Source organism: Hylobates moloch, unplaced genomic scaffold, assembly GCF_009828535.3.
Source record: "Hylobates moloch isolate HMO894 unplaced genomic scaffold, HMol_V3 SCAFFOLD_1, whole genome shotgun sequence".
NCBI lineage: Eukaryota > Metazoa > Chordata > Mammalia > Primates > Hylobatidae > Hylobates > Hylobates moloch.
The window spans coordinates 233,134,937-233,152,801 of NW_026652276.1; the positions used below are offsets into that span (position 1 = coordinate 233,134,937).

Genomic DNA, 17,865 nt, shown 5'->3' on the forward strand with positions numbered 1-17,865 from the left:
CAAGTGATTCTCCTGCCTCAGCCTCCCAAGTAGCTGGGATTATAGGTGCCTGCCACCATGCTGGCTAATTTTTGTATTTTTAAGTAGAGATGAGGTTTCACCATGTTGGTCAGGCTGGTCTTGAACTCTTGACCTCAGGTGATCTACCTGCCTCGACCTCCTAAAGTGCTGGGATTACAGGCGTGAGCCACCGCGCCCGGCCTTAGCAGCTCTTTCTAAGGATTTGATACAATTTATTTACCTGATCTCTGATTTCAGGTCAGTTAACTTTCCTCCTTCAATTTGTTGCTATTATAATTAGTTCTACAAAGAGTGTTGTTGTATATATACTTTTATTTACTCAATGATTATTTCTTTAGAATAAATTCTAGAAGTGGAATTGCTGGTAAACATAATATTTTTCTCAGTTCTTCTCTGGAATGGTTGTATCTGGGTACCTGTTCAGTTCCGCCAGTCACAAATTTGGTCTCCAATTTAGTACAGATAATATTGTTTATTGAGTACTATTCTATACCACAGTCTCTGCTAAACACTTTGTAAACATTGTTCCATTTAATACTCACCACCCTGATTGGTAGTGGTATATGCATTTTAGAGGAGAGAGCACTGAGGGTTAGTAATAACTTTCCTCAAGTCAGCTAATAGTAAGTGCTCAAACCTAGGTTTTCATAACTTCAAAGTCTGTGTGCTCATTCATGAAGTAGCTGTGCAGAAAAATTAACTTGGCTGGACTGTTTGAAGAAATTAGTTCATATCAGAAACTTTTTTTTGTTTGTTTTGTTTGTGACAGGGTCTTGTTCTGTTACCCAGGCTGGAGTGTGGTGGCGTGATCATGGCTCACTGCAGCCTCAATTTCCCAATCCCCTTGTCTCAGGCTCCCAAGTAGTTGAGACTCCCGGCTAGTTTTTGTATTTTTTTTTTTTTTGTAGAGACAGGTTTTCACCATGTTTCCCAGACTGGTCTCAAACTCCCAGGCTTAAGCAATCTGCCTGTCTCGACCACCCAGAGTGCTGGGATTACAGGTGGGAGCCACTGTGCCCGGCCTAGAAATATTATTTACTCTCTCCTGAAATTCAGTCACAAAGATTTTAAAAAAATTTTTAATTAAAAACAGTTTTTAAAAATTTAAACTTTTTTGATATAGGGTCTCACTCTGTTGCTCAGGTTGGAGTGCAGTGGGGCGATCATAGCTCACTGCACCCTCAACCTCCTGGGCTCAAGTGGTCCTCCCGAGTAGCTAGGGCTACAGGCATGTGTGCCATTGTGCCTGGCTAATTTTTTAGCTTTTTTAGAGATGGGGTCTTGCTATGTTGCCCAGGCTGTTCTGAAACTCCTGAGCTCAAGCGATCCTCCTGCCTTAGCCTCCTGAGTCTCTGGGATTATGTGCATGAGCCGTGAGCCACCACAGCTGGCCCTGATTTTAATTTTTTAAATTGACAGATAACATTATGTGTTTTTATCATGTATAATATGATGTTTTGAAGTATATATACTTTGTAAATGGTTAAATCTAGCTAATTAACAAATGCATTGCCTCATATAGTCATCATTTTTGTAGTGAGAGCACATAACAGGTACTCTACATTTTTTAAGAATGCAATGTATCATCATTAACTGTTGTCACCTCGTTGTATGCTAGATCTGTTGTAATTTATTTCTCCTATCTAACTGTAGTTACGTATTTTTTGACCAACATCTCCCTGTCCTTCCCATCCCCTAACAGCCTCAGCCCCTGGTAACCACCATTCTACAGTCTACCTCAATGAGATCAACTTTTTAAGATCCTGCTTATGAATGAGACCATGTGATATTTGTCTTTCTGTGCCTGGCTTATTTTACTTAACATGATGCCCTCGAGGTTCATCCATATTGTGGGCAGATGGCAGAATTTCTTTTTTTTTAACAATGGCTGAATAGTATTCCACTGTTTATAAAGCCACATTTTCTTTATCTGTTCATCCGTTAATGGACACGTAGGTTGATTCCAGATCTTGGTTATTGTGAATAGTGCTACAGTAAACATGGGAGTGCAGATAGCTCTTTAACATACTGATTTCATTTCCTTTGGATATATGCCCAGTAGTGGGATTGTTGGATCATATGGTAGTTCTATTTTTAATTGTTTGAGGAGCCTTTGTACTGTTTTCCATAATGGCTGTACTGATTTGCATTCCCACCTATAGTGTGTAAAGGTTCTCTTTTTGTCACATCATCATCAACACTTATTATCTTTTGCTTTTTTGATAATTGCCATTCTCAGTAGTGTGAGGTGATTGATATTGTGGGTTTGATTTGCATTTGCCTGATGATTATTTGAGGATTTGAGCATTTTTTCATATACCTGTTGGCCACTTGTATGTCTTCTTTTGAGAAATGTCCATTCAGGTCTCTTGCTCATTTTTCACTTGGGTTATTTGTTTTTTTATTGCTGTTTGAGTTCTTTATATATTTTAATTATTAATCTTTTGTCAGGTAGATAGTTTGCAAATGGTTTCTCCCATTCTATAGATTGTCTCTTCACTCTGTTGATTGTTTTCTTTGCTGTGCAGAAGATTTTTAGTTTGATGTAATCCCAGTTATCTATTTTTGTTACCTGTGCTCTTGAGGTCTTGTCCAAAAAAATCCTTTCCCAGACTAATGTCATAAAGCATTTTACCGTTTTCTTCTAATAGTTCCACAGTTTCAGGTCTTACATTGAAGTCTTTAATCGATTTTGAGTTAGTTTTTGTATATGGTTGAGAGATAAGCATTCATTTTCATTCTTCTGCATGTGGATATCCAGTTTCCCCAGTAACATTTACACTTTACCTGTTGTGTCAAATCAGTTGAGTGTAAATACATGGATTCATTTATGGGCTCTTTGTTCCACTGGTTTATATGTCTGTTTTTATACCAGTACCATGCTGTCTTGATTACTGTAGCTTTATAGTGTACTTTGAAGTCAGGTAGTGTGATCCCTCCAGCTTTCTTCTTTTTGCTTGAGATTCCCTTGACTATTTGGGGTCTCTTGTGGTTCCATGTGAACTTAGGATTATTTTTTCTATTTCTGTGAAGGATGCCATTAGTATTTTGATAAGGACTGTATTGATTCTGTACATCACTGTGGGTAGTAACTCACAAAGATTTTGATGTTTCAATTCGGAGAACTTTTATCTAGCACTTACGTTTGTATAGCTAGAGAGTCGTACTTTCATCAGAAATACATTAAGGATAGTGAGATGCCATTAGTATATTTATGGAATTAGGTTTATGTTAGAATTATTTAGGTATAGTTTGACCATTTTTCAAACCCACAATAAATATTTTAGTGGAGTAAAATGTTAATTTAACAAATATTTCTCTAATGTCTATTCTGATAGTCAGCAGCCTGCTTAGGTGCAAATCCTGTCTGTGTCTCTTAGAAGCTGTGTGACCTTGATAGATTGTTAAGCTTCCATTTCTGTAAAATGAAGATAATAGTACCTGTCTCATAAGCTATTGTGAGGATTTAATAAAATAGTGTACAAAAGGAAACACTTAGCAGAGTGTTCAATAGATGTAAACTTTTATTATTATTATTAGTTATTGACATCTGAGCCTCCCACTGGATAAACAGTAAAAGATGGGTGTTATCTGACGTCAAGGAATCTACAGTTTGGTAGACTGATCTTAAACAATTGTAATTCATCCTGAAAAATGCCTTAATGCAGGTATAAAAGGGCCAGTGGGAGCATCAAACACATGTGCAGAACTGTAGGTTGTCAAGGAAGGCTTCAAGGGAGGAGATGGTGTTGATGTTGAGACCTGATGGATGAAAATAGCTCATGGGAGAGCTCAAGAGTGTGAGCAGGAGTTAGGAATTTCAGTGGAAAATGGAATCTTTGTGATGCCCTCCACATTTCATTAGCTGTTAAATTCTGGAGTGAAGTTTGATATGATTATTTACTACTAAGTATATTCCCAAGTATTTAAGGTTAAGATCTTATTAAAATAATGAATTATAAAGCCATTAATATTTGGAATTTTTATGTAATAGTTATTTGATTATGGTACTTTTTTGGCTACAGATATTAACCAATAACATTCTAATTTATCCTTTTAATGAGAAATCGCGGCTTTTTTTCTCCCTGTAACAGGACCAAAAATACATTTTAAGGCTATGTGATGTAGAGTTTTATTATAGATATTATTTTTCAGTTTACTCTCCTTTTCTGTATTCTACGGATTTTTGTCCCCTTCTATATTGTATTTTAAATTTGGAACCTACTGATGTATAGGCATTTCACTTACTATCTTGAGGGATTTTTCCAGATAAAACTGAGAAATTTAGCAATATACCTTCTGTCAGTATAAAAGAAGAGCAGCTCATTTCCTTTGTCCCATTCTGAAAATCGTACCAGAATAGAATAGCCTGTTTCTATATTATTTTATGTACTCATTGACACTGTCTTTTCTGTGAGCACCCTTCACCCCACATGGAACCCTAACAACGAAAATTTACTTGTGTGTATATAGGGATATTATCCCCTTTGATCATTTGAATAGATATGGATAGTGATAGAAATCTGTGTGTGTGTGTTTTTTCTAAGGTATTGCCATCAGAGAGTCGGCAAAGGTAGTTGACCAAGCCCAAAGGAGAGTGTTGAGGGGAGTTGATGACCTTGACTTTTTCATAGGAGATGAAGCCATCGATAAACCTACGTATGCTACAAAGGTAAATTTCCAACAGGTGTTTGCTTCTCTAAGTGTAGAGCAGTAGGATGAGTAATGCAAAATGGTCATCTAGAAGTTGTATTTGTGAGTTGTGGAATGTGTTTCTATTCTTATGTTTGAATTCTTATGTTTGAATAGAGGTGGTGGTGGTGGCTGGTTTTGAATGGGGGTAGTTTTGATTGGAGAATTAAGGGAATTAACAGATCCCTGGAATGCAGAATAGACCCAGGAAACACCAGGTCACACATGAAAGCAAGATCCCCTCCTCTGGAAAATTCTTGACAGGTTGACTAACTTGTCAGATGAGGGAAAATTGCAGATTGGTTAATTAAAAAAGAAACACATTATTTAAGCAGACTTTTTTTTTTTTAAAGCTTCAGATCCAATTGTATGATAATTAGCTGCAGTTTTCTATCTGTTCTTCATTGTATTTTTTGTTGTTGTTTTTTTAGAGATAGGTCTTACTCTGTCACCCAGGCTGGAGTGCTGTGATGCCATCTTGGCTCACTGCTGCCTCGACCTCCTGAGCTCAAGCAATCCTCTCACCTCAACTTCCCAAGTAGGTGGGACTACAGGCACGCACCACCATGCCTGGCTGATTTTTTAATTTTTTGTAGAGACAGTGTCTTGCTATGGTGCCCAGGCTGGTCTCGAACTCCTGGGCTCGAGTGAGCCTCCTGCCTTGGCCTCCCAAAGTGTTGGATTAGAGGCATGAGCCACTGTGCCCGGCCTGTCTCCGTGTCATTGTTAAGGTGATTCTTTGTTTGTAGAAATGAGTGGAGGAGAATATGAACAATAATGTAACTTAATCTTTTTTTCCAAATGCTGTTGTTTCTTTACAAGAATTAACAAAAACTGCAATGAGAAGGAGACCTTTATTCTGTAATAACACAGTTTCTTCTGTGTCACTGTGAAACTGTTGCTCTTACTGTGGTGAACTGAGGCTTGACAACTCTGGTTTCTCTTCCTCCAGTGGCCAATACGACATGGAATCATTGAAGACTGGGATCTTATGGAAAGGTTCATGGAGCAAGTGGTTTTTAAGTATCTTCGAGCTGAACCTGAGGACCATTATTTTTTAATGGTGAGTAACTGGAACTAAGAGGAATATATTCCTGTAAATTCCAAATTGCTTAGATTTTAAACTGAAGATATTCTTTTCCAGGGCGTTTTACATTTCTTCTAAAGGTATGTGCATGAATCAGGCTGCTTTTTTGAAAATAAAGCTCAATAAAAATGTTCAGAACAAAAAGGGGCTTGTTAGCTCACCAAACAGGAAGCCCAAGTGAGGCAGCTCTAGAGCTGTTGTTTTAGCAGCTCAGCGATGGAATTGCACATGCAGCCTAGGGCACTAGCTTGAGCTCTTCTGTTTGTTCCCCTTGGGACCCAGGGTGGCTGCCAAATTCCTAGATCACCTCTTTGGACATTTCCATACAGAGATAGAAGATTTTCTTTGCACTTTTTAAGAATTTAGAGACCCTTTCCCAGAAACCTTCCCAGCACATTTGCCCCATCTGCCGATGCCTAACCTGGTTAGAGCAATAGGAATGATGGATTTACTGTGACTGGTTTAGATTCATGAAGACTTTCTCCTTGGGGCGGGGACCAGGAGAACCTGTCTGATGTTCTGGACCCTGGAGGAGGGTAAGTAACTAAACAGGCCTCCAAAAGCAAGGACAATAGAAGCAGGAATGGATTTGGATAAACCAACTGCCTACTTTAGTTTTCTTGAGACATAGCAAGATGATTGTAATTATTGCCACTTATAGCAGAGGAAACCAGGTCAAGATGTTATTTTTTCTAGGGTTTACATGTTACTGTAAACTAAAACTGAACTGAGTTATGGGTCCTAATTATATACTTAACTGATTTCATTCAAATGAAATGAAACATCACAGATAAATGAGAAGAAATATCTCCTCGTTCTCTAGTGGTTCTACTCAACATTACATGTTTTCTTCCGTGAGATGCTCTTTTCAAGTTAAAATTAATTTCATGTACAGAATGCTTGCTTTATAGAGGGCAGTTTCATGTGACATAAGCTGTGTATTAAACCTACGTAATTTAGGTTTGGATTTTTTTTCATGCAAGTACATTGTCAAGTGGTCCCAGATCCAATTATAAAATTCTTTCTAATGTTAGAATATGAAGTGTTTTTAAGAATTATCTGGTATAAGAAATATTTTAACTATAAGGCTAATAGTTAATGGAATAACTATTAAATATGGAATAACTCTATAATGAATATATATATTTAATGTATATTAAAGCCAGCCTTTGATGTTTTTCCCTGGCTGGGTCTTCACAGCTGAAATTGCCAAGTATGGCTACTGCGTTTCACAGGCCCCTCTGTTTTCTCTGTACATCCATAGTGGTTTATTTTATTTTACTGTTTTGCTCTGTATTTTATTTTTCTAGAAATGGGATCCTGCTCTGTTGTCCAGGTTGGAGTTCCATGGCACAATCCTAGCTCACTGTAGCCTCGGACTCTGGGCTTAGTTGATCCTCCCGTCTCAACCTCCTGAGTAGCTCGGACCACAGTTAGAAGCCACTAGCCTGGCTAGTTTTAAAAAATTTTTTGTGGAGATGGGGTCTCGCTATGTTGTCCAAGCTGGCCTCAAACTCCTGGGCTTAAGTGATCCTCCCACTTTAGCCTCCCAAAGTGTTGGGATAACAGGCATGAGCCACCGTGCCTGGCCCACGGTGGTTTATGTGGAGCAAATGGAGCCAAGAAACTGACTGTGTGTGAGTGGCTTTGTCTTTACAGCCAAAACAAATCACAGATTCCCACCTGTCAGATTTGGCATTTTTCCTTCTGCAGCATATCACATAAACTACCTGTTGGATAGGATTTTAGGAGCAGGCACCGAGCCCAGCTGCTTCTTTCTGTCTACTTCAGCTTCCCGTGCCAGGAGTTCTTGCTTTACTTAGAGGGACATCTAATCTTAGGCATGTGGAGCAAATATGGACCACCACACAGCTCACAGGAATTTTTATTAAAGGGGACTCTTCTTCTGATGTAGCTGGCATACATGAGATAATAAAATGTAACCACTTGCCAGGATGGAATTGGAGGGGTTTGGTGTGAACATGGAAAAGGCCATTTGCTAAAAATGGGTACCTGCAATGAATGTTCAAAAACAATCAAGTTTATTATTAAAAAGATAAGAAAATATTGTATTACATGTGTTGTGCTTTGAATTCTGCAAGTCATTTTGTTGCCTGTTGTGGTTGAGGAAGTGATGAGAATGGTAAATTTCCTTCAGGTATTTATCCTTAACCGTGTGTTGATGGAATAGTTAAAGGGGAGTGAACCAGGTGGAAAGATTTAAGGCCAAGCTATCAAAGTGAATTGAAGACATTAAGAGAGTCTAAGAGGCCCAAATGATGGACCCCACAGGAGCTCACAGAATTATCCTTTCTGATGGCGGTGCCCAGTCATCTGAACATGCAGAGAGAATGAGCTCCTTGCCACTGACTGTTTTCAAGGAGGTGCAGAGACTCAGCTTACACTGGTTATGTGGACTGAGCAGACGGCACCTGGGAACTCCACTCTTCCCCAATACTGCATTGCCCAGAGCTCAGAACGCACTCAGAGATGTCAAAGAGATGCAGTGCTCTTGAGTGGAAACTGAATTAGAACTTCAGAAGGGATTTGCAAACTTTTTGAATATAAATCCTGCAAGAGCAAACAAGCAGCACATGCAGATGACCAGCAATGAGAGGGTATGGTGTCTCTGAGGACCTGACTTGGTTAGGGTGATGAGAACGGGGGAGTGTGGAGAAAGGAGGTCAGGCAGCCTTTGCGCGGTGTAGACAGTGAGCTGCTTGGCCAGTTTTGTGTTTTAGGGAGACTTTATGGGCAGACACCTCTGGCACACAGAGTCTTGAAGATGACCCCATGTGAGGTGACAGGTGCCTCCGAGGAGGGCGTAGGGTGAGACTGGCAGGAGTGGGTGAAGGGGCGTTCTGTCATTTGCGAGGTTCTTAAAATTATGTAAGGAGATATGTATAGTCAAAACCACCCATGAAAATCCCTCAGGAAGGGCCCGTTTATACAGCTCTGAGTCAGTGGGAGAAAATGGATTTTCCCTCGGCGTGGAGAAACTTTCTTCTGCACCAGCTGGGGTGGTTGACTTACATTTAGGAGTACAGTATGGTGTGTGGAAGCACACATTGTTTGTTAGGTTGCCCTCAGTACAGCACTTTGCTCCCATTCCCAGTATGTTGAAGCTGAGACCGCCTGAGAACAATCAGACTCCCAGAGCCAGTCAGTACTCATTAAGCAGCCCTGAGGAGCCCGGGCAGACATTGTATTGAGCAATCAGCCTCCCAGAGCCAGTACTCATTAAGGAGCCCGGGCAGACATTGTGTCACTCATGGAGTTATTTCGCCTGCTCTCATATTTGGCCTCATTGTTCTGGCTTGTACCCTCACTAGCTTTTGTATGCTGTTGTGTTTTTGGAGCATGTACAGTTGGTTGGGGTAAGTTACATATAGTTAGCAGAGATATACAGGAGGTAGAATTGATGGGTCTTAGTGATGAGAATTGGTAGCAGTTAAGAGAGAAATCTAGGATGACTCAGATTTTGAGATGGGGCAGTGCATGGATGATAATGTGATTGGTTAAGATGGGAAACATGAGAAGAAACTCACTTGAGGGAGGGAGGAGGAAGAAGGAGAGTTTGGTTTTGTACATGCTAAGGTCTAAGGGTGTAACTGGGCTGCACAGGTAAAGAAGGCGAGGAGCAGCCAGCTCCAAGCAGCAGGTGTTGATGTAGGAGTCAGTAGCATTCACGTGTTGATTGTTGATGGAAAATTAACTCTGATTACTAAAAGTAAAACATACCATCCTTGGTATTTTAGAGATGAACGTACGAATACATGATTATCTTGAAATCTGTAAGTAAAGTTAACACTCTGTGAAATCATTTTCTTCATGAACCTGGTGAAATTAAAAAATGCTAGCCATAGCAGTGCCCTACATCTGAATCACAATTGTGTTGTGTCCTGACTTTAGTTTCCTTCCTGAAGTCTTGAGAATGGTTAGACCTGCCTTGTGCACTTCACCAACCAGTGTAGAGCTAGCCAGTGTAGAGGTCAGCTTTCTTGGATTTGCTAAGTCACCTCCTACACATACTTTCCAGCTTCCAGTATATTGTTGCCTCCTCTCCTATTCTCTCTTCCTTGAGGATTTGTATTTTAAAAAATGTTTCTTTACTGTAGTTTTAGACGGGCATGGAGGTGGAGTAATATTAGATACATGTGTTCAATTTTCTATCTTTATCCAGAAATATGAGTTGGTTTTATGATAGTCATTATTCATTTTTAAATCAATACCAGGTGATAATTTTACCATTGTTATGAATAAAAATGTTTATGTAGCTTGCATTCATTGATACTTTGATGCTTCTATATTTTAAAAAAAACCGGGTTATTCCTTTCTCTTCTTCTCACTGCTGTACTTGACTAGTCTTTGAGAGAGGAAAAACCCCAGAAAAACTGGACATCCCCAATTTAGATCTTGTTATAATAATAGTTTGAGAAAATTTTAATTACATTTGTCTCCTAAAGGAATAATTATAACATCAATAGTGGTGGATAGAGATGAAGTGGGAGATAGAGGAAGAGGGAGGGTTTGTGATTGTGGTCCTCAGAACCCATAAGGATATGGCCTGAATAACGTCGATTTTGATTCAAGAACCAGGAGAACATCATTATATTGTAAATGTTCCCTTAAATGGAAATACATAGATTTTAATTCTTCAAAGATGGTGAACTGTTTTTGGCAGCAAGTAATAGAAGTATAAAAGCAGTAGTTTAAAAAAGTTAAGACTTTATTTTTCTTAAATAAATTTGTAGCAGAGTCCAGTGCTGATATGGCAGCTCTCTGGTGTGGCTAAGGATCTCTCTACTCTAGTGTTTTGAATATAGGGCTTTCATTCTAAGGATGCCTCATGATCACAAGTTGATTACTGCAGCTCCAGCCATCACCTGTGTGTTCCAGGAAGGAAGAGGGTGTTAAGGGCAGGACGCAAGTTTACTACTTGAGTCTACCTCAGCTTTGTAAGGAGCTTTCCTGGCAACCATACTCCAGCTTTTGTGTCTTACTGGCCAGAACTTACTCACTTAGTCATCTCTGTCCACAAGGAAGTCTGGGAAATGCTTTTTTCTGGGCCTGTTGCCATTTCCCATCATAGATCAGTGGTCTGTCAGTCACAAATTTGCAGTGTTGGTAAGAGCAACTCAAAATGCCTGCCATAGTGGTGTCACTCAAAGGCCTGAAGACAGTAGCAAAGGAGAGATTCAGCTGCTTTCACAACTCTGGCTGGATTTTACCTATCTGGAGAGTGTCACCCAGGTTAGGGAGCCTCTGGCCAGGAGGAAGCTGTGGCGAGATGTGCTGTGTCTCCTGCTTGGCGTTGCCATCTTGCTGCCGTAAGTCTGACTGTGGATAAAATACATTAGGAAATTGGGAAGTTAGAGGCCGGGCGCAGTGGCTCACGCTTGTAATCCCAGCACTTTGGGAGGCCGAGGCGGGCGGATCACGAGGTCAGGAGATCCAGACCACGGTGAAACCCCGTCTCTACTCGGGGTGGGGGGGCCTGCAGTCCAGTGAGAGGTGAGGCGAGAAGGTGGACGGAGGGGGGTTGCAGTGACCGAGTGAAAAAGAAATTGGGAAGTCAGATTAGGAGTTTGTGTGATCTTGCCCCACAGCCATTACTCGGAGTTTAACCTTCACATAGAGATGATTTCCCCCTTCATTATAGTAGAATTGTAAGTATGGTATAGAAAATTTGGAAGGTATCTATGGGACTTTTTATAGTCTTATCACATTAACATAGGTACTGTTGACATTTAGTGTATTTTCATTTAATCTTTTTACCCATTTTTAGAATGATTTTACACTCTATATTATACTCCTCATTTTCTTACAGTTTTCATAACCCTTATTTTAACAGCTATATGATAATCTATCTAATAGGTATTTCCTGTTTAGCAGTTCCACTATTTTTAGTCATTTTCTTGGTTTTCTAAGAAATAATGTAATCTTTGTGCATACAGTTTTTCCTATATTTCGAGTCTTTTTTACTTAAAAAGAACTAGCAGTGTTTGATTATGGAGTTCAGCAGTGTTAATAATGTTATTAGTCTGCACAGTGTGCCATTTCAGACTGCCATCAGCACTGTACAAGAGGCTTGCTTCCTTTGTACTCTTGTCAGCGTTAATATTACTTTTGATTATTTAATGGATTAAAATTTACCATATGCTTTAAATTTGCATTTTTGATAACTTTGACCTTGTACATTTTTTCCACATGTTAGTTGTATTTCCTCTTTTGCGAGCTGTCTGTTCATGCCCTGTGCTCTTTTACATATCATTGTTTTATTGCTTTTCTTGTTGCTGTGATTTCTATGAACTTTGTTTTTACTTAACTTTTTTTTATTCTAAAATACACATAACAGAATTTATCATTTGAACCATTTTTGAATGTACAGCTTGGTGGCATTAGGCCCATTCACAAACCTTTGCCACCGTCTGTCTCCAGAAGCCTTTTCATCTTCCCAAACTAAAACTCTGTCCCCGTTGAACACGAATTTTCTTTACTCCTTTACCTGCCCCTGGAATGCCCATTTTACTTTCTGTCTCTATACATTTGATGACTCTAGGGCCCTCATATAAATGGAATCATATAGTATTTGTCCTTTTGTGACCAGCTTATTTCACTTAGCATCTTTGAGCTTCATCCATGTTGAAGCATGTGCCAGGATTTCCTTTCTTTTTAAGGCTGAATAATATTCCATTGTACATAGATACCACATTCTGCTTATTCTCTGGAAGCTCTCATATAATTAAGATAGAAAGCTTCTTTTGTTGTTATATTTGCAGCAGGTTAGTTTTACTTAGTTAATTTTTTGCCTTTCTTTTTTGGTTATTTCATTTGGACATCCATAACTTGAAATTTGTATGTGGTAAAACCCATTTTCCTTTGATGTTTGTATTTAATCTTCATCCATCTGGGATTTATTTGGATCATCATTTCACACTGAACTTAGACCCAGAGAGAATGCAGGGAGCCAGGGTTAATCTGATTCTTGTTGGTGATGTCTTCCTGCAGGTCTGTTTTTGCTTCAGGTTAAATAGGCAGCTCTTTGCTGGGAGGCAAGAAACCTTCCCCAGCTCTACTCAGAAATCTTCATACCTTCTTAACCTTTCTCTCCTGATACTTCCCCACCTCTACTCAGTTTAAATGTTTTGTTTATTTCACTTATAATTATGCTTGGGTTCCTATTCAAGATGAGAAACATAGATTTCTTTAGTTAATATGTTATTTTTTCTGGAATGAGATACAATATTGGCAATTATGGCTGTTTATTGAGTACTTCTATGTGCCCAGCCCCATTCTAAGTGTTTACAAGCATTAACTCAGTTTTTAATGCCACCAACAACCCTCTGAGATAGGTAATGTTATCAGGCCCATTTTTCAGATTGATAGGAAGTACCTTAAGAGAGAGATCATACGCACTGCTATTGGAATCTACATCTCTTACTCATGTGCTCTAAATGAAGGAAATCTAAAGTAGTAATCACTAGCATTTATACTATTAACTGTTCTGGATACTTCACTGCTATTAGCAAATTTAATCTCCTCAGCCCTTGAGTAGGCGCATTGAAATAAATAACATGTTGTGGAGTGCTTTTTAGGTTCCCTATTTGCAGCCTGTGTTTGAGTATGAGATCATTATTCTCCCTTCCACATTTTGAGATGGCTTCCTGTCTCCCATCCAGGAATTAATGGATTCTAATTACAGTGACTAAAACTTCCTTGGGGCAGCGTGTTTGAACTTTGCACCAGCTGTTGTGCCAGAGTTTAAAGTGCCAGGCTAGTTGGTAGGTAGATTTGCTTGCTTGTTGTTTGAAGAAGTGATACACACACAATGCAGAACTGAAAAGGTGCTGGAAGATTTCTAGGGTGCGTGCCCCCCTTGCCTCTTTCCTGCCTAGAGGAAGCCGCCCATACCAGTTCTTAGCCAGCTGATTGTTCAGGTTCCAGGGGTGATTGTGTGTAGGCATATGGGTTAGCACACACTTGTTTTTTTTTTTTTGAGACGGAGTCTCACTCTGTAGCCCAGGCTGGAGTGCAGTGGCATGATCTCAGCTCACCGCAACCCCCGTCTCCCGGGTTCAAGCAGTTCCCCTGCCTCAAGCCTCTTGAGTAGCTAGGACTACAGGTATGTGCCACCATGCCTGGCTAATTTTTGTATTTTTAGTAGAGATGGGGTTTCACTATGTTGGTCAGGCTGCTCTCAAACTCCTGACCTCGTGATCCGCCCACCTCAGCCTCCTAAAGTGTTGGGATTATAGGCGTGAGCCACTGCGCCCGGCTAGCACACAGTTTTATTTTACACAAATGGTAACACAATATGCCTACTGTTGTACACCTTGGATTTTTGAATTAAACTTTTTTTTTTTTTGGTTTAAATTGTAAAAAAAAAACCCTAATACTATTTGTACCCTATTAGCCATTTTTAAGTGTACAATTCTGTAATGTTAACTATATTCACACTGTTGTGTAAGAGATTCTAGAACTTTTCCATCTTGCAAAACTGAAACTCTGTACTCATTGAACGAGTCCCCATTATTTCCCCTCTCCCCCCACCTTGTTTTTTGTTTTTGAGATGGAGTTAACTCTTGTTTCCAGGCACCACCTCAGCTCACTGCAACCTCTGCCTCCCGGGTTTAAGCAATTCTGCTGCCTCAGCCACCCGACTGGCTGGGATTACAGGCGTGCACTACCACGCCCAGCTAATTTTTGTATTTTTAGCAGAGATGGGGTTTCCCTATGTTGGCCAGGCTGGTCTTGAACTCCTGACCTCAGGTGATCCACCTGCCTCTGCCTCCCAAAGTGCTGGGATTACAGGTGTGAGCCACAGCACCCAGCCTGGGTTTTTTTTTTTTTTTTTTTTTTTTTGAGAAGGAGTCTCTATGTTGTCCAAGCTGGAGTGCAGTGGCTATTCACAGGTGCAGTCATACAGCCACTACAGCCTCGACCTCCTGGGCTGGAGTGATCCTCCCGCCTCAGCCTCCTGAGTAGCTGGGACTACAGGCACAGACCCGGCTACCACACCAGGCACGGTGGCTCACACCTGTAATCCCAGCATTTTGGGAGGCCGAAGTGGTTGATCACTTGAGGTCAGGAGTTCAAGACCAGCCTGGCCAACATGGTGAAACCCTATCTCTACTAAAAATACAAAACTTAACTGAGTGTGATGGCATGTGCCTGTAATCCCAGCTACTCCAGAGGCAGAGGCAGGAGAATTGCTTGAATTCTGGAAGGTGGAGTCTCCCAGAGATCCGAGATTGGGCTACTGCACTCGAGCCTGGGTGACAGTGAGACTCTGTCTCAAAAAAAAAAAAAAAAAAAAAAAAAAAAGAAGTTTTCATTACAAATTGTTGAAGCAGAAGGATATTTAAGAATGTATACGGAATGGAGACACCTTTCTCTTTTTCATTTAACAATTCATCATAGAGATTGTTTCTTCATAGAGTTCATTTTTTAAAATTGTTCCAAAGTGTTTAGCGATGGGTATTTAGGTTGTTTCTGATCTTCTGATACAGACAATGTTGACTTTTTACCTTTCCAAGCTACTTTGTTTTAGTTGGGTCTCTTAAACTCAGAATGTAATTTGATTTTGTTTTTAACTGAGATACTTTTAGTAGTTGAATTTCCCATTTATATTTGCTGATAATTTTAATAATAGCAACTCACTTCCATTGAACACATCTGTGTGTCCAGTACTGCTCTAAGCACATTATTTAGACTGCCTTTAATCTTTCCAACTCTCTGAGCGGGGTACTAATTACCTGCACTTTACCCATGAGGAGACTCAGGGAGAGAGAGGAAATAGCTTACCAAGCCTAGTAAAGTGGAAGGCTGGGATTTGATCCCAGTCAGTTTGACTTCACATCTCTTAATTGGACTGGTATGGCATGCTACTGTGTGACAGATATGTTTGGTCTTAATTTAACTGTTTTTTAAAAATGTTATGCTTCATGTTTTTAATATGTTTTATTTATGTATTAGTATTTTTTAACTGAAGATTTGTTTTTCTCTTTGCTTTGTATTGGGTGTGTGTTCTTAGTAATAATTAAAAGGACTCATTTTTGCATATTTTAGTATAATTTGATATATTTACCCTGTATTTGTTTAGGGGTAACTATCTCCTTCCTGCTGTAATCAGTGACCAGGTTGGTATTGCCACATGTTCTTGCCTCCCCTTCCTTCTCTCCACCACCTGCTTTTGATTAATGATGTTACTAAACTTATTCTAGTGTTAACATTTATAACTTTATGTTTACTAATGCCTCTGATACTTTATCAGTTTTAAATAATATCTTTTGATGTCACTGTAAGAGGCAAGTGTCGTTACACTCTCTCCTTCTTTCCTTGTACACTGCTCAACTTCATATCATTTTTTACATTAAAATTTATAACATTTACATTCTGTTCTTAATTCCCAGAAAATAAAAGTCTTTTTTTTTTTTTTTTTGAGATGGAGGCTCACTCCAACGCCTAGGCTGGAATGCAGTGGTGCGATCTCAGCTCACTGCAACCTCCGCCTCCCAGGTTCAAGCAATTCTCCTGCCTCAACCTCCCAAGTAGCTGGGACTACAGGAGCACACCACCATGCCTGGCTAATTTTTATATTTTTAGTAGAGATGGGGTTTCACCATGTTGGCCAGGCTGGTCTCAAACTCCTGACTTCAGGTGATCCACCTGCCTCGGCCTCCCAAAGTGCTGGGATTACAGGCATGAGCCACCGTGCCTGGCCAAAGAAAAGTCTTTATTCCTACATCTTAAATGGCTTCATTGCTCACTGTAAGTCTTTTGCTGGACTTCCTGCATTCTTCTTGATTGGATAAAGTTTATCCTCTACTAGTTCATGAACCCATACATTTTTGCTCATGGGAATGAAATTTTCCAAGTTCTTACATGTTTAAGGATATATATTTTTTCTCCTTAGTATTTTTAGTGTTTTATTTTTTTAATTGACAAATAATGTGCATATTTATGGGGTACAGAGTGAAGTTTTGATACATACAATGTGTGGTTATCAGATCAGGGTAATTAGCATATCCATCATCTCAAATATTAGATATTTTGATTTTGTAACATGCTTGATTGACGCTGTGGCCAGATGTAGAATTCTTGGGTCGTACCTTCTTCCCTTGAAGACTCTAAGTGTGTGGCCCCATGTGTCCTAGTGTTAAATGTAGCCGTGTTGAAGGCTGAGGCTGATTGTACTTTCCCTGTCATAGGGGTGTATTAGTCTACTCGGTTGCTATAATTTTGTTTATACCACAGGTTGGGTGGCTTAAACAGCAGACAGTTCGTTATTTTCTCACAGTTCTGGAGGTTAGAAGTCCAAGATCGAGGTGCCGTCGGGGTTGGCTCCTGGCGTGGCCCTCTTCCTAGCTTGTGTGTGGTCACCTTTCCTGCTGTGTCCTCACATGCCTTTCCCCTGTGTGAGCGTAGAGTGGGGAGAGAATAGGAGAGAGAGATGGATTTCTGGTGTCTCTTCCTTTTCTTAGAAGACCTTCCTCCAGTCCTATCAAATTAGGGCCCCACCCCTATGACCTCAGGTAACTTGATGACCTCTTGAAAGGCCCTGTTTCCAATTATAGTACACTGGGAGTTAGGGCTTTAATGTATGAACTGGAGGTGGGGGGAGCACAGTTCATTCATAATAAAGGGTAATGCATACGTTTTGCCCAAAGGTCCAGAGACTTTTTATTTTTTCAGTTTTAAATACGAGATATAGCCTCATATTTGTTGACAGGGAAAAATGTTCGTAGTATATTGTTGAATGACAAAAATCAAGTTTATTTATTCTTTTTCTGTTCCTGTTATCTGTCATTTCCTCCTGTTTGATGATGATTATTGTTTTAAAATAGATACTTGGATTCTTGGAAATGTCTTTGGAAATTCTTGGGAATTTTTATGTGCTTTGTTTCAGTATTTTTCCAGATACGTTTTTTTTTCTTTCTTTTTGGAGACAGGATCTTGCTCTGTCACCCAGGTTGGAGGCAGTGGCACAATCTCGGTTCACTGTAGCCTTCACCTCTGAGGCTCAAGTGGTCCTACCTCAGCCCCCCGAGTAGCTGGGATCA

The 17,865-nt window shown here is 39.9% G+C and overlaps 1 protein-coding gene across 6 annotated transcripts in view; it reads left to right on the forward strand.

The window, feature by feature from the left end:
* Positions 1 to 17,865, forward strand: part of ACTR3B (actin related protein 3B) — a 1,022,089-nt gene that overhangs the window by 38,518 nt on the left and 965,706 nt on the right. For 4 of the 6 annotated variants that reach the window (XM_032762294.2, XM_032762296.2, XM_058428310.1 and 1 more), the window contains 2 exons: positions 4,569 to 4,693; positions 5,666 to 5,776. In XM_032762294.2, coding sequence (XP_032618185.1) covers positions 4,569 to 4,693; positions 5,666 to 5,776 — 236 coding nt within the window. Of the gene's footprint in view, positions 1 to 4,568; positions 4,694 to 5,665; positions 5,777 to 10,995; positions 11,131 to 15,905; positions 15,943 to 17,865 lie in introns of those variants that run through there. The other 2 variants (XM_058428316.1, XM_058428318.1) reach the window with 2 other exon arrangements.